At 47.8% G+C, this 20,314-nt stretch overlaps 1 protein-coding gene across 1 annotated transcript in view; it reads left to right on the top strand.

Moving 5' to 3' along the window:
* Positions 1–20,314, top strand: part of CNTNAP5 (contactin associated protein family member 5) — a 356,337-nt gene that overhangs the window by 291,419 nt on the left and 44,604 nt on the right. Inside the window, exons 14-16 of the mRNA XM_075317029.1 lie at positions 15,039–15,189; positions 18,318–18,445; positions 18,533–18,703. Coding sequence (XP_075173144.1) covers positions 15,039–15,189; positions 18,318–18,445; positions 18,533–18,703 — 450 coding nt within the window. The remainder of the gene's footprint in view (positions 1–15,038; positions 15,190–18,317; positions 18,446–18,532; positions 18,704–20,314) is intronic.

Raw genomic sequence — 20,314 nt, forward strand, 5'->3', positions numbered from 1 at the left:
GCATTGTGTCGCTCTCTCCTGCATTGTATCGCTCTCCTGCATTGTGTCGCTCTCTCCTGCATTGTGTCGCTCTCCTGCATTGTGTCGCTCTCCTGCATTGTGTCGCTCTCCTGCATTGTGTCGCTCTCCTGCATTGTGTCGCTCTCTCCTGCATTGTGTCGCTCTCTTCTGCATTGTGTCGCTCCCCTGCATTGTGTCACTCTCCTGCATTGTGTCGCTCCCCTGCATTGTGTCACTCTCCTGCGTTGTGTCGCTCCCCTGCATTGTGTCACTCTCCTGCATTGTGTCGCTCCCCTGCATTGTGTCGCTCTCTTCTGCGTTGTGTCGCTCTCTTCTGCATTGTGTCGCTCTCTCCTGCATTGTGTCACTCTCCTGCATTGTGTCGCTCCCCTGCATTGTGTCGCTCTCTTCTGCATTGTGTCGCTCTCCTGCATTGTCGCTCTCTTCTGCATTGTGTCGCTCTCTTCTGCATTGTGTCGCTCTCTTCTGCATTGTGTCGCTCTCTCCTGCATTGTGTCGCTCTCTCCTGCATTGTGTCGCTCTCCTGCATTGTGTCGCTCCCCTGCATTATGTCGCTCTCTTCTGCATTGTGTCGCTCCCCTGCATTGTGTCGCTCCCCTGCATTGTGTCGCTCTCTCCTGCAATGTGTCGCTCTCCTGCATTGTGTCGCTCTCCTGCATTGTGTCGCTCTCCTGCATTGTGTCGCTCTCTCCTGCATTGTGTCGCTCTCCTGCATTGTGTCGCCCTCCTGCATTGTGTCGCTCTCTCCTGCATTGTGTCGCTCTCCTGCATTGTGTCGCTCTCCTGCGTTGTGTCGCTCCCCTGCATTGTGTCACTCTCCTGCATTGTGTCGCTCCCCTGCATTGTGTCGCTCTCTTCTGCATTGTGTCGCTCTCTCCTGCATTGTGTCACTCTCCTGCATTGTGTTGCTCCCCTGCATTGTGTCGCTCTCTTCTGCATTGTGTCGCTCCCCTGCATTGTGTCGCTCTCTTCTGCATTGTGTCGCTCCCCTGCATTGTGTCGCTCCCCTGCATTGTGTCGCTCTCTCCTGCATTGTGTCGCTCCCCTGCATTGTGTCACTCTCCTGCATTGTGTCGCTCCCCTGCATTGTGTCGCTCTCTTCTGCATTGTGTCGCTCCCCTGCATTGTGTCGCTCCCCTGCATTGTGTCGCTCTCTCCTGCATTGTGTCGCTCCCCTGCATTGTGTCACTCTCCTGCATTGTGTCGCTCCCCTGCATTGTGTCGCCCTCCTGCATTGTGTCGCTCCCCTGCATTGTGTCGCTCTTCTGCATTGTGTCGCTCTTCTGCATTGTGTCGCTCTTCTGCATTGTGTCGCTCTTCTGCATTGTGTCACTCTCCTGCATTGTGTCGCTCTTCTGCATTGTGTCGCTCTTCTGCATTGTGTCGCTCCCCTGCATTGTGTCGCCCTCCTGCATTGTGTCGCTCCCCTGCATTGTGTCGCTCTCCTGCATTGTGTCACTCTCCTGCATTGTGTCGCTCCCCTGCATTGTGTCACTCTCCTGCGTTGTGTCGCTCCCCTGCATTGTGTCACTCTCCTGCATTGTGTCGCTCCCCTGCATTGTGTCGCTCTCTTCTGCATTGTGTCGCTCTCTCCTGCATTGTGTCGCTCTCCTGCATTGTGTCGCTCCCCTGCATTGTGTTACTCTCCTGCATTGTGTCGCTCCCCTGCATTGTGTCGCTCTCTTCTGCATTGTGTCGCTCTCCTGCATTGTGTCGCTCTCTTCTGCATTGTGTCGCTCTCTTCTGCATTATGTCGCTCTCCTGCATTGTCGCTCTCCTGCATTGTGTCGCTCTCTTCTGCATTGTGTCGCTCCCCTGCATTGTGTCACTCTCCTGCATTGTGTCGCTCTCTTCTGCATTGTGTCGCTCTCTTCTGCATTGTGTCGCTCTCTTCTGCATTGTGTCGCTCTCCTGCATTGTGTCGCTCCCCTGCATTGTGTCGCTCCCCTGCATTGTGTCGCTCTCTTCTGCATTGTGTCGCTCTCCTGCATTGTGTCGCTCTCTTCTGCATTGTGTCGCTCTCTTCTGCATTATGTCGCTCTCCTGCATTGTCGCTCTCCTGCATTGTGTCGCTCTCTTCTGCATTGTGTCGCTCCCCTGCATTGTGTCACTCTCCTGCATTGTGTCGCTCTCTTCTGCATTGTGTCGCTCTCTTCTGCATTGTGTCGCTCTCCTGCATTGTGTCGCTCTCTTCTGCATTGTGTCGCTCTCTTCTGCATTATGTCGCTCTCCTGCATTGTCGCTCTCCTGCATTGTGTCGCTCTCTTCTGCATTGTGTCGCTCCCCTGCATTGTGTCACTCTCCTGCATTGTGTCGCTCTCTTCTGCATTGTGTCGCTCTCTTCTGCATTGTGTCGCTCTCTTCTGCATTGTGTCGCTCTCCTGCATTGTGTCGCTCCCCTGCATTGTGTCGCTCCCCTGCATTGTGTCGCTCTCTTCTGCATTGTGTCGCTCTCCTGCATTGTGTCGCTCTCTCCTGCATTGTGTCGCTCTCTTCTGCATTGTGTCGCTCTCTTCTGCATTATGTCGCTCTCCTGCATTGTCGCTCTCCTGCATTGTGTCGCTCTCTTCTGCATTGTGTCGCTCCCCTGCATTGTGTCACTCTCCTGCATTGTGTCGCTCTCTTCTGCATTGTGTCGCTCTCTTCTGCATTGTGTCGCTCTCTTCTGCATTGTGTCGCTCTCCTGCATTGTGTCGCTCTCCTGCATTGTGTCGCTCTCCTGCATTGTGTCGCTCTCCTGCATTGTGTCGCTCTCCTGCATTGTGTCGCTTTCCTGCATTGTGTCGCTTTCCTGCATTGTGTCGCTCTCTCCTGCATTGTGTCGCTCTCTTCTGCATTGTGTCGCTCCCCTGCATTGTGTCGCTCCCCTGCATTGTGTCACTCTCCTGCATTGTGTCGCTCTCTTCTGCATTGTGTCGCTCTCTTCTGCATTGTGTCGCTCTCTTCTGCATTGTGTCGCTCTCCTGCATTGTGTCGCTCCCCTGCATTGTGTCGCTCCCCTGCATTGTGTCGCTCTCTTCTGCATTGTGTCGCTCTCCTGCATTGTGTCGCTCTCTTCTGCATTGTGTCGCTCTCTTCTGCATTATGTCGCTCTCCTGCATTGTCGCTCTCCTGCATTGTGTCGCTCTCTTCTGCATTGTGTCGCTCCCCTGCATTGTGTCACTCTCCTGCATTGTGTCGCTCTCTTCTGCATTGTGTCGCTCTCTTCTGCATTGTGTCGCTCTCTTCTGCATTGTGTCGCTCTCCTGCATTGTGTCGCTCCCCTGCATTGTGTCGCTCCCCTGCATTGTGTCGCTCTCTTCTGCATTGTGTCGCTCTCCTGCATTGTGTCGCTCTCTTCTGCATTGTGTCGCTCTCTTCTGCATTATGTCGCTCTCCTGCATTGTTGCTCTCCTGCATTGTGTCGCTCTCTTCTGCATTGTGTCGCTCCCCTGCATTGTGTCACTCTCCTGCATTGTGTCGCTCTCTTCTGCATTGTGTCGCTCTCTTCTGCATTGTGTCGCTCTCTTCTGCATTGTGTCGCTCTCCTGCATTGTGTCGCTCTCCTGCATTGTGTCGCTCTCCTGCATTGTGTCGCTTTCCTGCATTGTGTCGCTTTCCTGCATTGTGTCGCTTTCCTGCATTGTGTCGCTCTCTCCTGCATTGTGTCGCTCTCTTCTGCATTGTGTCGCTCCCCTGCATTGTGTCGCTCCCCTGCATTGTGTCACTCTGCTGCATTGTGTCGCTCTCTTCTGCATTGTGTCGCTCTCTTCTGCATTGTGTCGCTCTCTTCTGCATTGTGTCGCTCTCCTGCATTGTGTCGCTCCCCTGCATTGTGTCGCTCCCCTGCATTGTGTCGCTCTCTTCTGCATTGTGTCGCTCTCCTGCATTGTGTCGCTCTCTTCTGCATTGTGTCGCTCCCCTGCATTGTGTCACTCTCCTGCATTGTGTCGCTCCCCTGCATTGTGTCACTCTCCTGCATTGTGTCGCTCCCCTGCATTGTGTCGCTCTCTTCTGCATTGTGTCGCTCTCCTGCATTGTCGCTCTCTTCTGCATTGTGTCACTCTCCTGCATTGTGTCGCTCCCCTGCATTGTGTCGCTCTCTTCTGCATTGTGTCACTCTCCTGCATTGTGTCGCTCCCCTGCATTGTGTCGCTCTCTTCTGCATTGTGTCGCTCCCCTGCATTGTGTCGCTCCCCTGCATTGTGTCGCTCTCTTCTGCATTGTGTCGCTCTCCTGCATTGTCACTGTCTTCTGCATTGTCGCTCTCTCCTGCATTGTGTCGCTCCCCTGCATTGTGTCGCTCTCTTCTGCATTGTGTCACTCTCCTGCATTGTGTCGCTCCCCTGCATTGTGTCGCTCTCTTCTGCATTGTGTCGCTCTCTTTTGCATTGTGTCGCTCTCTCCTGCATTGTGTCGCTCTCTTCTGCATTGTGTCGCTCTCTTTTGCATTGTGTCGCTCTCTTCTGCATTGTGTCGCTCTCCTGCATTGTGTCGCTCTCCTGCATTGTGTCGCTCTCTCCTGCATTGTATCGCTCTCTTTTGCATTGTGTCGCTCTCTCCTGCATTGTGTCGCTCTCTCCTGCATTGTGTCGCTCTCTCCTGCATTGTGTCGCTCTCTTCTGCATTGTGTCGCTCTCCTGCATTGTGTCGCTCTCTCCTGCATTGTGTCGCTCTCTCCTGCATTGTGTCGCTCTCTTCTGCATTGTGTCGCTCTCTTCTGCATTGTGTCGCTCTCCTGCATTGTGTCGCTCTCTCCTGCATTGTGTCGCTCTCTCCTGCATTGTGTCGCTCTCCTGCATTGTGTCGCTCTCTCCTGCATTGTGTCGCTCTCTCCTGCATTGTGTCGCTCTCTTCTGCATTGTGTCGCTCTCTTCTGCATTGTGTCGCTCTCTTCTGCATTGTGTCGCTCTCCTGCATTGTGTCGCTCTCTCCTGCATTGTGTCGCTCTCTTCTGCATTGTGTCGCTCTCTTCTGCATTGTGTCGCTCTCCTGCATTGTGTCGCTCTCTCCTGCATTGTGTCGCTCTCTCCTGCATTGTGTCGCTCTCCTGCATTGTGTCGCTCTCTCCTGCATTGTGTCGCTCTCTCCTGCATTGTGTCACTCTCCTGCATTGTGTCGCTCTCTCCTGCATTGTATCGCTCTCTTCTGCATTGTGTCGCTCTCTCCTGCATTGTGTCGCTCTCTTCTGCATTGTGTCGCTCTCCTGCATTGTGTCGCTCTCTCCTGCATTGTGTCGCTCTCTTCTGCATTGTGTCGCTCTCTTCTGCATTGTGTCGCTCTCCTGCATTGTGTCGCTCTCTCCTGCATTGTGTCGCTCTCTCCTGCATTGTGTCGCTCTCCTGCATTGTGTCGCTCTCTCCTGCATTGTGTCGCTCTCCTGCATTGTGTCGCTCTCTCCTGCATTGTGTCGCTCTCTTCTGCATTGTGTCGCTCTCCTGCATTGTGTCGCTCTCTCCTGCATTGTGTCGCTCTCCTGCATTGTGTCGCTCTCTTCTGCATTGTGTCGCTCTCCTGCATTGTGTCGCTCTCTCCTGCATTGTGTCGCTCTCTCCTGCATTGTGTCGCTCTCTCCTGCATTGTGTCGCTCTCTCCTGCATTGTGTCGCTCTCTCCTGCATTGTGTCGCTCTCTTCTGCATTGTGTCGCTCTCTTCTGCATTGTGTCGCTCTCTTCTGCATTGTGTCGCTCTCCTGCATTGTGTCGCTCTCTCCTGCATTGTGTCGCTCTCTTCTGCATTTTGTCGCTCTCTTCTGCATTGTCGCTCTCCTGCATTGTGTCGCTCTCTCCTGCATTGTGTCGCTCTCTCCTGCATTGTGTCGCTCTCCTGCATTGCGTCGCTCTCTCCTGCATTGTGTCGCTCTCTCCTGCATTGTGTCGCTCTCTTCTGCATTGTGTCGCTCTCTTCTGCATTGTGTCGCTCTCTTCTGCATTGCATCGCTCTCTTCTGCATTGTGTCGTCTCTTGTACAATTCTAAGCAAGGCCGAACATCGCACAATGGGCTCAAATCGCAAGGAGATTCTTGACCTTAGAGAGGCAGCTCCGCGGGGATCCGGCCTCACGATGACTCTTCATTTTGGCTTCCTGAACATTGCAAAGACTTTCCATTCATATTACAAGAAAAGTACCAGAGAGGAATTAATAAATTGGTCCTTCTTGTATATTCTGCTTCGTGGGTGATGGCTGTAGCGCCTGTTCTTGATGGCATTAGGAGATTACTCAGTTTTCTTTTTCAGCATTCACTGAATAGATTAAAACGAGGCGCCGGATGTGCAGGGACACAAAGTGCAGAAAGTACCTGGGGCACAGGCGGCCCAGGGCACCAACTAAGTGCAGCAGATGCAGGAGGTGCCCAGGAGACATGAGGGGCACGAGCGCTACAGAGTGCTCAACGGTGCAAAATATAGAGAAAACTACGGGCTCATGGGTCCCAAGGGTTTCAAAAGGCACAAAGCATATAACAGGCAAAGGAGTTACAGAAAACATAGTGTGCAGGAGGCATAGAGGACACAGGAGGTGCAAGAGGCATAGAGGACACAGGAGGTGCAGGAGGCATAGAGGGCACAGGAGGTACAAGAGGCATAGAGGACACAGGAGGTACAAGAGGCATAGAGGGCACAGGAGGTGCAGGAGGCATAGAGGGCACAGGAGGTGCAAGAGGCATAGAGGACACAGGAGGTGCAGGAGGCATAGAGGGCACAGGAGGTACAAGAGGCATAGAGGACACAGGAGGTGCAGGAGGCATAGAGGGCACAGGAGGTACAAGAGGCATAGAGGACACAGGAGGTACAAGAGGCATAGAGGGCACAGGAGGTGCAGGAGGTATAGAGGACACAGGAGGTGCAAGAGGCATAGAGGACACAGGAGGTGCAGGAGGCATAGAGGGCACAGGAGGTACAAGAGGCATAGAGGACACAGGAGGTACAAGAGGCATAGAGGGCACAGGAGGTGCAGGAGGTATAGAGGGCACAGGAGGTGCAGGAGGTATAGAGGGCACAGGAGGTACAAGAGGCATAGAGGGCACAGGAGGTACAAGAGGCATAGAGGGCACAGGAGGTGCAGGAGGCATAGAGGGCACAGGAGGTGCAGGAGGTATAGAGGGCACAGGAGGTACAAGAGGCATAGAGGACACAGGAGGTGCAGGAGGCATAGAGGGCACAGGAGGTGTAGGAGGCATAGAGGACACAGGAGGTGCAGGAGGCATAGAGGGCACAGGAGGTGCAGGAGGCATAGAGGACACAGGAGGTGCAGGAGGCATAGAGGGCACAGGAGGTGCAGGAGGTATAGAGGGCACAGGAGGTACAAGAGGCATAGAGGGCACAGGAGGTACAAGAGGCATAGAGGGCACAGGAGGTACAAGAGACATAGAGGACACAGGAGGTGCAGGAGGCTCCTTCACACTGCCCACTACTAGCGTTCAGGGCGGCAGGTCCCGCGGAGACATGGCCTGGAGTGCTGCCTCAGCCGAGGCATGGGGAACGGGTACAGGGGTCCTCTCCCGCTGAGCCTCCGCCTCCTCCTGCACGAGATGGGCTGCCGGGGGCGGTACGGGGCCAGGCACGGTCATAGGTGCCTCCGGTGTATCCTCGCGGACCGGCTCAGCCTTCGGCTTCTTCCACGGAAGCGGTTCAGGGTGGTCACGGGCTTCTACTGCAGGTCGGTCCGCCTGGGCGGATTAGCAGGGTACCGCTACCGGTTGTGATGGTAGCAGGCCTAGTGACGGGGCAGCGGCAGCCAACACGGGTAGCGGGGGAGGTAGCAGGGCGAGCGTGCGTAGACCGGGCCCCTTGGCCGCAATGACCGACCCGCTAGGGGTACAGGGGCGTGGGTCACTTACCCACCTTTCCAGAACTCCCTCCACCTCGCGTCTCCGTATGGCCGCCACCACCTCCGCCATGTCGGCCTCCCACTCCTCCAAGAGGAGCTGCACACGGATCTGCAGCCGTTGTTGTAGCTGAGCGGTCCGGACCTCCACCCACGCCGCGGTCCCGGGCGCGGGGGCTACGGTGCTGCGGGACAGTTGGTGCATCGCTGCGGCGGCCTCTTCCAGGAACCACGTGATGGCCGCAGGGTCCTGGCGTCCCTGCTTTTATAGCCGCGGGCTACATGCGGCCAGACGCCATCCGTCCCCCTTAGTCTTTTTCCGGCTCCTCCTCCACAGGGGCGGGGTTTCGGCTTTCGCGCCTCCACTGCTCGAGGAGACGCTCGAGCGGGGACTTTCCGCGCCCAAAATGGCGGCTTCTCAAGATTTTCGGCCGGACACCTCCGGCGGTCAAAAGGCGCACCTCTACCAGACGGCAGAGCGGTAAGATCCTGTTCGTGACGCCAAGTTGTCGCAGGCGGAGGAGGGGACGCTGCGCTCACCCACTGCTCGGGTCCGGCTGCTGCTGCTGCTCGGTGGTGGCTCGAGCAGTTGGCCGGATGCCGGGGACTCGAGCGGCGCTCCTCGCCCGTGAGTGAAAAGGGGGAATGGTTTTGGGGATTTATTGTCCGTGACGCCACCCACGGTTGTGGTGAAATTATGACACGACCGCTGCTCTGGACGGGGATCCCGGGAGCGATGACAGGGAGCAGCTTGGATGTTGTTCTTCCCCTCCGTGGGTAGGGGGGTTGGTTGTCCCGGGGCCCGGTGATGGAGGAATGGCAGGTGGGTTACGGGGCCTGGTGAGCTGCAGGGTCACGGGGGCAGCGCGGTGCCGCACGGCACCGTGGTACTCACTCAGCCAATGATGAATGCAAAGTCTCCAGTAAAACAAACGGCTGGATGGACGGGTCCCACAGATGGCTGCGGTGGTTCTTCTCCCGGTAGGTTGGCGGTGACTGCCTTTCCCTGCACCTGTGTTATGTTCTCGGTTCTGGTGGCTTCCCACCGGTAACCCGCTCCCCAGCTTGGATGGATGCCGTTGGAGCCCCTTTTGCCCGCAGGCTGTGGCCCTGGGAACTGTAGCCTTGGCGGTGACTGTATTTCCCTTCACGGTTAGAGCGGTTGCCTTCAATCGGGTCTTGACTGCTGGGAAACCCCAGAGGTTCCCTTCGCTAATGGATTTGACCGGTTTTACGGCGACTCCAAGCCTGGTCGGGCTCCATAGGCCCTGCCGAATGGTGTTGACTTCTCTTCGCTCCCCGATCCGGTACCGGCAGGCCACCGCCCGTCCCCGGTCCTTACGGTTCACGTCAATCAGCCTCGCCTGCAGATGGTCACCACCGTCTGCCAACCTTGCTGTATGTGCCCGGGCCACGCACCCGGACACGGTCAGTCTCCTCTACTACCACTTCACTCTTCAACTCCCTAACTGATCTCCCACTTCCTTTTCCCGCCTCCAAGACTGTGAACTCCTCGATGGGTGGGGCCAACCGCCTGGCTCCACCCCTTGGTGTGGACATCAGCCCCTGGAGGGAGGCACCAAGGATTTTTGTCTGACTTCGGTGTGCCTAGCCGGGGTGTGGGGTGTGTTGTTGCAGTACCTGTGACGTCCTGGCTTGTCCAGGGCGCCATACATAGGAAACACAAGGAGCACATGGGGCACAGGAAGACCAAGGGGTTCAAGATGTACAAAGAAAAAAGGAGCCAAAGGAGGCACAGAAGACCAGGGGCAGACATTTCATTGGAGCAGCCTTTTGCATTTGCACAGGGGTCCAAGAGGTAAAGGGGCCACATCCACCTCCACAACAGCTGGAATTGTGTATTATGGTGCGTTATTGGACTGTAAAGGGCCTATATGTTTTTCTTGTATATAGACCTCTTCTGTCTGTATCCAATAATGCAAAATACACAGGAGGGACCGGGGATCCAAGAGTCACGGGAAGCCCGAAATGCACAATAAGAGCAGAGACACTGGAGATACAGAAGTAGCAGTGACGTGTAAGGCTATGTGCCCACGCTAGGGATTTTGCGCGGATTTTGCCGCGGATTTGCCACGGATTTACCGCGGATTTTCCGAAAATCTGCAGCAGCGGCACTTCCAAGCCATTTCAATGGCATTTTGGAAATGCTGTGTCCATGCTGCGGATTTTTCCGCGGCGGATTTGCCGCGGATTTTGATCCGGAAAAATCTGCAGCATGTCAATTATTGTTACGGATTTTGGTGTGGATTTTGGGTATAGAATGGGGAAAAAAAAAAAATCCGCATCAAAATCCGCGGCAAATTCGCGGTAAATCCGCTGCAAATCCGCGGCAAAAAAAAGGTGCAGATTTGCCGTGAAAGTCACGGATTTTCATGCAGAAAAATCCGCAGGTACATTCTACCGTGGACACATAGCCTAAGGTAACAGCGGTGTCTGACACTCCAGACCTCAGGCCCCACCCTGTGTAGAAAGGAATAATCAGATGCAGTAATTGTGTGGTAAATCAATAATGACCGGACCTGGTCACTCTGGTGTCACGATGTGTATGCACCTTCCTTTTTATTTTATTTTATTCCCTATAAATCTTCTTTCTCTGGGGCAGATCCTTGCTCTTCCATCGCTGCGTGCACCGAAAAATGACATAAATAACTGAAGGGAAACAAAAGGCGAGATGAATGCGATGAAGAAAACCCGATCCTGTCTGCTACAATGTGGAATCCTTACAGTAGAGGGAATAAAGGCAGCACAACGACTTTATACTCCGCGGGGGACGGACTTATACAGCCCCTAGAGGGCGGAGCTGTACCTCCTAAATACCTATCAGGCGGCAGTATCCATAAAAACTGGGATCTTATTGGCTGCTCTGAGCCACGCCCAGGTTGATAGCTCCTCCCTAGAGGAGAGAGTTGTTTAAACACTTTCCTTTAATACCTTTGCATTGTATCCGTGTAATATCGGTGTAATATAAGCTTTATTACAGGAGCTTTATTGATTATCGTTATATTGTCATCTCCTTCCCCGAGGGCAGTCACATAAAGCAGCAGAAGCTCCTCTATAATTAGGCGTTTGTGTAGACGGAGCGCGAGCTCTGCGCGGTAATGATGTTACATTTAGTGCAGATTTTGATAATATGTTTTGAAATAACAAGTCGTCGCCCCCCGCTGCGTCCGTGTAATCAGCGCCGCGTCACTATGATTATCCCGGGGAAGCATCGATCTGTGAATTTATGTAGGAGACGCTCTGCTTTATATTCTGGAGGATCTTACCATGGAAATGAATATTCACAGAGGAGGACGAGGACAGACAAATGAGATGAGAGCGAGCGGCGCTGAGGGGGCGACTGCGACTAATGCTTCACGAATATCTACAAGAAGAATAAACACGTAACAGAAGAAGGAACGAGACGACTGCTCAACCTCATACTGCCCCTTATTATGTACAAAGGGACGCCATTATACTGGCCAATAGGGGACAGCACATGTCGAATTCTGTGCACCGTCTCTCACAGCGGTCAATGTGTTATTAGGGCAGCAATTCTGCTCCATAGGGACTGAAATAGGCAAATAGAAGTCATAAATCAAAGGCTTTTCATCACCTGGTCAATGTTATTGTATAATATAGGAGCAATATTATAGTAGTTATATTCTTGTACATAGGAGCAGTATTATAGTAGTTATATTCTTGTACATAGGAGCAGTATTATAGTAGTTATATTCTTGTACATAGGGGGCAGTTTATAGTAGTTATATTCTTGTATATAGGGGGCAGTATTATAGTAGATATATTCTTGTACATAGCGGCAGTATTATAGTAGTTATATTCTTGTACATAGGGGCAGTATTATAGTAGTTATATTCTTGTACATAGGGGGCAGTTTATAGTAGTTATATTCTTGTATATAGGGGGCAGTATTATAGTAGATATATTCTTATACATAGGGGCAGTATTATAGTAGTTATATTCTTGTACATAGGGGGCAGTTTATAGTAGTTATATTCTTGTATATAGGGGGCAGTATTATAGTAGATATATTCTTGTACATTGGGGCAGTATTATAGTAGTTATATTCTTGTACATAGGGGCAGTATTATAGTAGTTATATTCTTGTACATAGGGGCAGTATTATAGTAGTTATATTCTTGTACATAGGGGGCAGTTTATAGTAGTTATATTCTTGTATATAGGGGGCAGTATTATAGTAGATATATTCTTATACATAGGGGCAGTATTATAGTAGTTATATTCTTGTACATAGGGGCAGTATTATAGTAGTTATATTCTTGTACATAGGGGGCAGTATTATAGTAGATATATTCTTGTATATAGGAGGCAGTATTATAGTAGATATATTCTTGTACATAGGGGCAGTATTATAGTAGTTATATTCTTGTATATAGGAGGCAGTATTATAGTAGATATATTCTTGTACATAGGGGCAGTATTATAGTAGTTATATTCTTGTACATAGGGGGCAGTATTATAGTAGTTATATTCTTGTACATAGGGGGCAGTATTATAGTAGATATATTCTTGTATATAGGAGGCAGTATTATAGTAGATATATTCTTGTACATAGGAGCAGTATTATAGTAGTTATATTCTTGAACATAGGGGGCAGTATTATAGTAGTTATATTCTTGTACATAGGGGGCAGTATTATAGTAGTTATATTCTTGTACATAGGGGCAGTATTATAGTAGTTATATTCTTGTATATAGGAGGCAGTATTATAGTAGATATATTCTTGTACATAGGGGCAGTATTATAGTAGTTATATTCTTGTACATAGGGGGCAGTATTATAGTAGTTATATTCTTGTACATAGGGGCAGTATTATAGTAGTTATATTCTTGTATATAGGAGGCAGTATTATAGTAGTTATATTCTTGTATATAGGAGGCAGTATTATAGTAGATATATTCTTGTACATAGGGGCAGTATTATAGTAGTTATATTCTTGTACATAGGGGCAGTATTATAGTAGTTATATTCTTGTACATAGGGGCAGTATTATAGTAGTTATATTCTTGTATATAGGAGGCAGTATTATAGTAGTTATATTCTTGTATATAGGAGGCAGTATTATAGTAGATATATTCTTGTACATAGGGGCAGTATTATAGTAGTTATATTCTTGTACATAGGGGGCAGTATTATAGTAGTTATATTCTTGTACATAGGGGGCAGAATTATAGTAGATATATTCTTGTACATAGGGGGCAATATTATAGTAGATATATTCTTGTACATAGGAGCAGTATTATAGTAGTTATATTCTTGTATATAGGAGGCAGTATTATAGTAGATATATTCTTGTACATAGGGGCAGTATTATAGTAGTTATATTATTGTACATAGGGGCAGTATTATAGTAGTTATATTCTTGTACATAGGGGGCAGTATTATAGTAGTTATATTCTTGTACATAGGGGCAGTATTATAGTAGATATATTCTTGTACATAGGGGGCAATATTATAGTAGATATATTCTTCTATATAGGAGGCAGTATTATAGTAGTTATATTCTTGTATATAGGAGGCAGTATTATAGTAGATATATTCTTGTACATAGGGGCAGTATTATAGTAGTTATATTCTTGTACATAGGGGGCAGTATTATAGTAGTTATATTCTTGTACATAGGGGGCAGTATTATAGTAGATATATTCTTGTACATAGGGGGCAATATTATAGTAGATATATTCTTGTACATAGGAGCAGTATTATAGTAGTTATATTCTTGTATATAGGAGGCAGTATTATAGTAGATATATTCTTGTACATAGGGGCAGTATTATAGTAGTTATATTATTGTACATAGGGGCAGTATTATAGTAGTTATATTCTTGTACATAGGGGGCAGTATTATAGTAGTTATATTCTTGTATATAGGGGGCAGTATTATAGTAGATATATTCTTGTACATAGGGGGCAATATTATAGTAGATATATTCTTGTATATAGGAGTAGTATTATAGTAGATATATTCTTGTATATAGGAGGCAGTATTATAGTAGATATATTCTTGTACATAGGGGCAGTATTATAGTAGTTATATTCTTGTACATAGGGGCAGTATTATAGTAGTTATATTCTTGTACATAGGGGCAGTATTATAGTAGTTATATTCTTGTACATAGGGGGCAGTATTATAGTAGTTATATTATTGCATATAGGGGCAGTATTATAGTAGTTATATTCTTCTATATAGGTCTGCAGTGTAGATATTGTATTGTATATTGCGGTGTTTTTCTGTGCAATCTTTGGGTTGCTCTGTTCCATTTGCTGATTATCAGCCACCAAGATATGATAAATTGTTTCTGATGATGTTGAAATGAATTTTTGTTGCAGGAAATAATCTAGGATGTGACAATCTGATGTCTCGTCATTTATAATGTGTAATTAATGTAATGCATTACTCTAATGAATATGTAAATTCTCCTCGTCGGTTTCACAATAGCTGTGAAGGGAATCCGCAGATTTGTTTTCTTTGCTGTTGTAGAATCCATCAGTCGTTGCTGCTGATCTGCCTCCATGTGTCTGCACCTGTCTGCGCTGATAACTTTTCCGCAGCCTCATCCTGTAGTTTTCTCAGTGAGTGTTTGTGTATATGGGGTGATGGCCGACCCTGTATACACCGTGCTATTACCATCAGACATTAGCACATTATGTTTTTTAAATCAGATCTTTTTTATTAAACAATTAGGAATCAATACAGAGAAAATATATTGCATCTTATATAACTAGTAAAGGCGTACATTGAAAAAAAAATATGTTGTCTATAAATCAGGTTCTTCCTCTGTATATAAAAAAAAAGGATTCTTAGATCACAAGACATTAGCACATTATGTTTTGTAATATAACGAGTGGACAGACCAGCGCCCCCCCCTGGACAGACCAGCGCCCCCCACTGGACAGACCAGCGCCCCCCACTGGACAGACCAGCGCCCCCCACTGGACAGACCAGCGCCCCCCCTGGACAGATGTCCCTTTAATCAGGATATTGTGTAATTTGATGTGGGTAATGGCCGCCAGTGGCTGCTGTTGGGGTTGGACATGTGGAGCGGTCACAGCGCAGGATTACCTCGGCCATAATCAATTGTACAAGTGCCCAGATTAACTCCTACAACCCCATGATGTGATCGCACGGATTCCTGTAACCTCCAGTGTTGCTTTCTGTTGGGTGTTTGCAGATGGCGCCCCCTTTACCTGGTGGATCGGAAGAGGCAATGCGCGGCACACGTACTGGGGTGGGTCGTTACCTGGGCAGTGCACCTGCGGCCTGGAGGAAAGCTGCATTGACATGCGGCATTACTGCAACTGCGACGCTGACCGGAGCGACTGGTAAGAACGGAGCCCCTGACACGGCCACTTCTATATGTTATGTGTGCATGCAGCAGAGCTGGGTGTGTCGCTTGGAGAAATCAAAAATGCAAAAACAAAAAGAAAAACTCACAAAAGAAACTTCCCTGAAGTGGATTGTGTTACCATTCACTGACAGCAAGCAAGAAATCTTGATGGATTTCGGAACATTTGAGTGACAATTAGTAAAATTTCCGTGTCCAGGAAATTTCTTGAGGCCCCAAAGAAGCAAAATGTTCTATGTTAGCAGAAGCCTTCTTGGTATTTGCTCGGCGGCTGCGGGGAAGTTGTTCCATTTGACCTCTCGATATAAAATGTCTTTTGGATTTTGTGTCCTGCTGAGATGTGAAACATGGAGTCTGCCGCTAACTGGAAGAGTGGAGGACGGCGCGGGATGTGACGGCGCGGGATGTGACGGCGCGGGATGTGACGGCGGCTCATATAGGCACTGCTAGAAATCAAAGCACAGGAACAGAAAGCACTTTTATCTTTCCTGATCAGACCATGAACCTCCGGGAATTAAGGGGCTGCGGATGCAGGAGTCAGGGTCTGGATGGAAGTTTTCGGAGTTTATCACAACAGGAGGAGAGGAGGTGTGAGAGGCGGCCGTTACTGGGGGGTGCGAGGTGAGAAATCACCTGTGACTGGGATTTACTGAAGTTGATGTTATTTATAAAAGTAACAATAAATAGAATTGATACATTTACACACGAGACACTATTCTCTGTGTCTTTCTGCAGGATCTTTTACATGTTCCTGACTCAGATAGACTTGTAGAAATTCTGCAGAGAACATAAAGGGGTTAACCTCTTGCCAACCTGTTACATTTTTTTGGCTGGGAACAAGAGCTAGGGGAGAGGCTCCTGCTGCAGCTAGGTTTCTTAGGCTACTTTCACACATCCGGATTTTTGCTCTGCGGCACAATACGGCGTTCTGCAGAAAAACCGCAACCGGCTTTTGTAACGCTGGTTGCGGGTTTTTTTGCATAGACTTACATTAGTGCCGTATTGTGCCGCAGGGGCTTGCGTTCGGTCTGGTTTTGGCCGCATGCGGCAGATTTAGCCGATGCCGCGGCCGGATCGAACGTTCCCTGCAACGTTTTTTGCTCCGGCAAAAAACACCGCATCGCGCCGCATCCGGCTGCTGAGGCGCATTTTTCAATGCATACCTATGGAGGCCGGATGCGGCACGATGCGGAAAAAAACGCATCCGCTCGCCGCATGCGTTTTTTTCCACTGCGCATGCTCAGTAGCATGCCACAACCGGAAAAAAACGGACGGGCCGCATGTAAAAACTTATGCAAAGGATGCGGTGTTTTCGCCGCATCCGTTGCATAGTTTTCACAGCCAGATTGAGCCGCAGTGCTCAAACCGGATGTGTGAAAGTAGCCTTAACAGCACAGCAGTGGAGGGAAACCAGGCCAAGCTCCCGGGACACACCTTTTTATACATTTTCTATTATTAAAGTTTCATATTTTACACAACTTTAGATCATTATTTAAATATTCTATGGAATTTGGAGGACACAGACACTTTGTCTCCGGTTTACAGTAACTTTCTTACACTTTTGTAGTTGTCGTTATATCCGAGTCCGCCACCCATCACCACAGCTGCTCATGAAAGAAGAGCCTCTAATGTCGCCATTATATGGACAGGAATTAGAGGGGATTTTTCTTGTAAATCTGCTCCACGATCATTCCTATGAATAAACCATCCAGAGGCAGAAATAAAGTCCCCACGCTGTTTTATTCATCTTATCAGCTGCATTTACTGTAACACAAGATCTCTGCTCCCCGGTCCCTGAACCTGATAAATATGGAAAAATCCTTCTGTGAACAGACAAGAGGAGCAAATGAGGAAGATGAGGAGTAACGTGACTGTGACGCGGCCACGCTCCAGGCGGCCGTTGCTTCTTGTCTCCATCAGATGTGATATTCTGTATCTCAGTAAACGTTGCTTTTTTTCTCTGTAATTTCACATCTTAGTCTCCAGTATATCCCCTGTTACTATCAATCACATGTTCTGTTATTGCGCTGTGTGAGTGTAAGCTCTTGGGATCACCATACTGTAAATCAGTGACCGCTGCTTCGCTTCCTTCTTACCCGGATGCTTTTACTTTATAACTTCCCGTTTTCTTTCCCGTCTATTCTTGTCCATATTCTTATGTTATTTTCTTCCCTGATTCTCATTGCCTTTTCCACTATTCTTCTTCTCTTTCTTTCTTCCTTTTGCCCATATATCACCTGTCTTCCTTAATGTTCTCCTCCCCCCTCCCCTTCTTCATTAATACCCCCCTCCTTCTTCATTTTCCTCATATCCTCATTCTCCTCCTCTGTTTTTGTCTTCTTTACCATTTCTTTTCTGTATTTTCTTATTTTTTTTCTCATCTATTTATTCCTCTTTGGCATTTTTTTCTATCAATCTCCTTTTTTTTCTTTACTTTTTGTCTTCCTTTTCTTCCCTTGACTTTGTCCTTTGCTATTTCTTCTCCCTCTGTCCTTTCTTAATCTTCTACTTCTTTTCTGCCTTTTTGCATCTCACTCTTGTTCATGTTTATTCCTCTAACTTGTTTTTCTTCTTTTTTTCTTATCTCTTTATCTTTTAATTTCTCCTCAATTCCTATATTTTTATTCCCCCTTTCTTCCTTCCTTTTTCCTCTTTCCTGTTCCGTTTAACACATTTTTTTCTTCTCCCCCCTCATCTCCCCTTTTTATCCTCTTCATGGTTTGACCTTCTCTTTTTTTCCATCCTATTTTTCAACTTCGGCAATCTAACATTTACTTTTCCTCCTTTTCAATTTTCCACCCTTTTTTTCTTTTTTCTGTTTCATTCTTTATTCTTTTTTTTTTGTCTGCCTTTTCCTCCTTTTTCCCCTTCTTCATTTCCTCTACTCCCCTTTTCCATTTCTTCTTCTGCCTTCCCTTTCCCTCTCTTTCTCCCTTTCTTGATCCTTCTCTTCTTTACCTCCATTTTCCTCCTTTCCTGTTTTCCATTTCTTCATTCTACCTTCCCTTTCCGTCTTTCTCTCCCCCTTCTTCATCCTTCTCTTCTTTTCCTCCTCCTCCTTTTTCCCCATTCTCTTCTTTCCTCTCCCTTTACTCCGCCATACAGGTCCAGTGATATTGGATTTCTTACCTTTAAAGAACACTTACCAGTCTCCCAGGTTGTAATCGGTGACACAAACCGGTCGGGGTCTGAAGCCGCCTGGCGGGTGGGAGCTCTGCGCTGTTATGGTGACAGTGAGTATATACATATACGTTTATGTGCTTCCTGCATATTCCGTGCAGTTACAGCATTATGAAAAGAACTTATTTTTTACTTCCCAGGAAGCTTTTGGAATTCGGCCTCTTTCACCTCTGGGACGTCTTATCTCTATTTTCCCACTTTCCTGTTGGATTTCAGCATTGACATCTCATTCTTCTTTAAGACCGCAAGCTCATCCGGGGTCTTCTTGGAAAATCTCGGTGTTAAAGACTTCTTAAGAATCGAATTAGTCTGTAAGTCATTAATAGTTATGTATTTAAGAGTGGAGCAAATAAGGGAATATGTGAGTAACTGAGGGGATGTGATGTCATCATGGACCGGGGAAGGGTGATGTCATCATGGACCAGGGAAGTGTGATGTCATCATGGACCAGGGAAGCGTGATGTCATCATGGACCAGGGAAGGGTGATGCCAGCATGGACCAGGGAAGGGTGATGTCATCATGGACCGGGGAAGACTGATATCATTACACTCGGATTACCGGTGTTTCTCTTTCTGTTCTTGATGGCTCAGATTCCATCCACATGTGATACATTTTGATACATTTTGTGCCATTTGTTCGCCCACTAATGACACTTGATAACATGATACTTTCGCATTAATCTCCATCCAATCAGGTTCTTTGAACATAAAATGTTAAATAAAATAAATGGTCATAAATGAGAAGATTAGAAAATAAGACAATTGCTCCTCGTTCCTAACGTCCCATTGTGTCAGGTAACAAAAGAAAGATTTGTGAAATCCTTCACGAGTGTGACTTCTCATTAGCGAGCGCAGCTTTATCTGTAATGTGCAGATTTCATCGCCTCCAGGCTTTATCCAGACGGTTCCCTCTACAGATGAGATGCCAAGAAACCCAGAGCAGGAATAGTCAGACAGACCGAGCTCCAGACGTTCTGTAATGACTGGTACCGATCCAGATCAGGAGAAGATTCCCATCCTGCTTCTGAAATGTAACAATGATTTTTCTTTGGGGGCATTTATTTTTTTACCTGCATGACATCGACTAATTAAACAGGAGGCATCATGCAGGAAAAAAAAGAGACCTCCTGGAAAGTCTGTGTGAGACATGTAATGACACACAGCTCTGCTCTCCTGATGATAGGACTGATGGCATCCACTGCAATTACAATGGAGAGGAGAGCAGAGCTGTGTGTCATTACAAACACCGCTGCATGTGCAGCTCTCATCCCACAGCAGACAGTGTGGGGGGGAGGTGTAGTAGAACAGAGAGGAAAAATATCGGCACATCCAACGTAAAATAATTTCTTTCTTTATTTTCACATGGTATTAAAAAAGTCCATCCATATACAGAAGACCCTGACGTGTTTCCGATGCAAAAGAGCGTCCTTAATCATAGGCTAACATTTTTAGTGAGCTCTAGACATTTATAGATAAAGATCAACAATATAGTTAAAATCCCCCCTTTTTTTTTTTTCTCCTTTCAATGTGTTCAGTCACACAGGTCATTGCAATGAGATTAAATACGACTTGCTCTATGTCATTGCTGAGATACTATTAATGGTACTTTATATGAGATACTCTATACTATGGTGTGATTTTTAGTCATGTGTTACTGATTGTCTCTAACTATATTGTTAATCTTTACCTATAAATGTCTAGAGCTCACTAAAAATGTTAGCCTATCGTCAGGGTCTTCTGAATATGGATGGACTTTTTTAATACCATGTGAAAATAAAGAAAGAAATTATTTTACGTTGGATGTGCCGATATTTTTCCTCTTATTCAAGTTATAGTCCACCTGGCGGACTTCATATCGTTGCACTCCATGGATGTGTGGTGAGTGACCTATTCCATTGGGCGTGTCAAGCTTTTCTCCATTT

The sequence above is a fragment of the Anomaloglossus baeobatrachus genome, chromosome 7 (genome assembly GCF_048569485.1).
Source record: "Anomaloglossus baeobatrachus isolate aAnoBae1 chromosome 7, aAnoBae1.hap1, whole genome shotgun sequence".
Lineage (NCBI taxonomy): Eukaryota > Metazoa > Chordata > Amphibia > Anura > Aromobatidae > Anomaloglossus > Anomaloglossus baeobatrachus.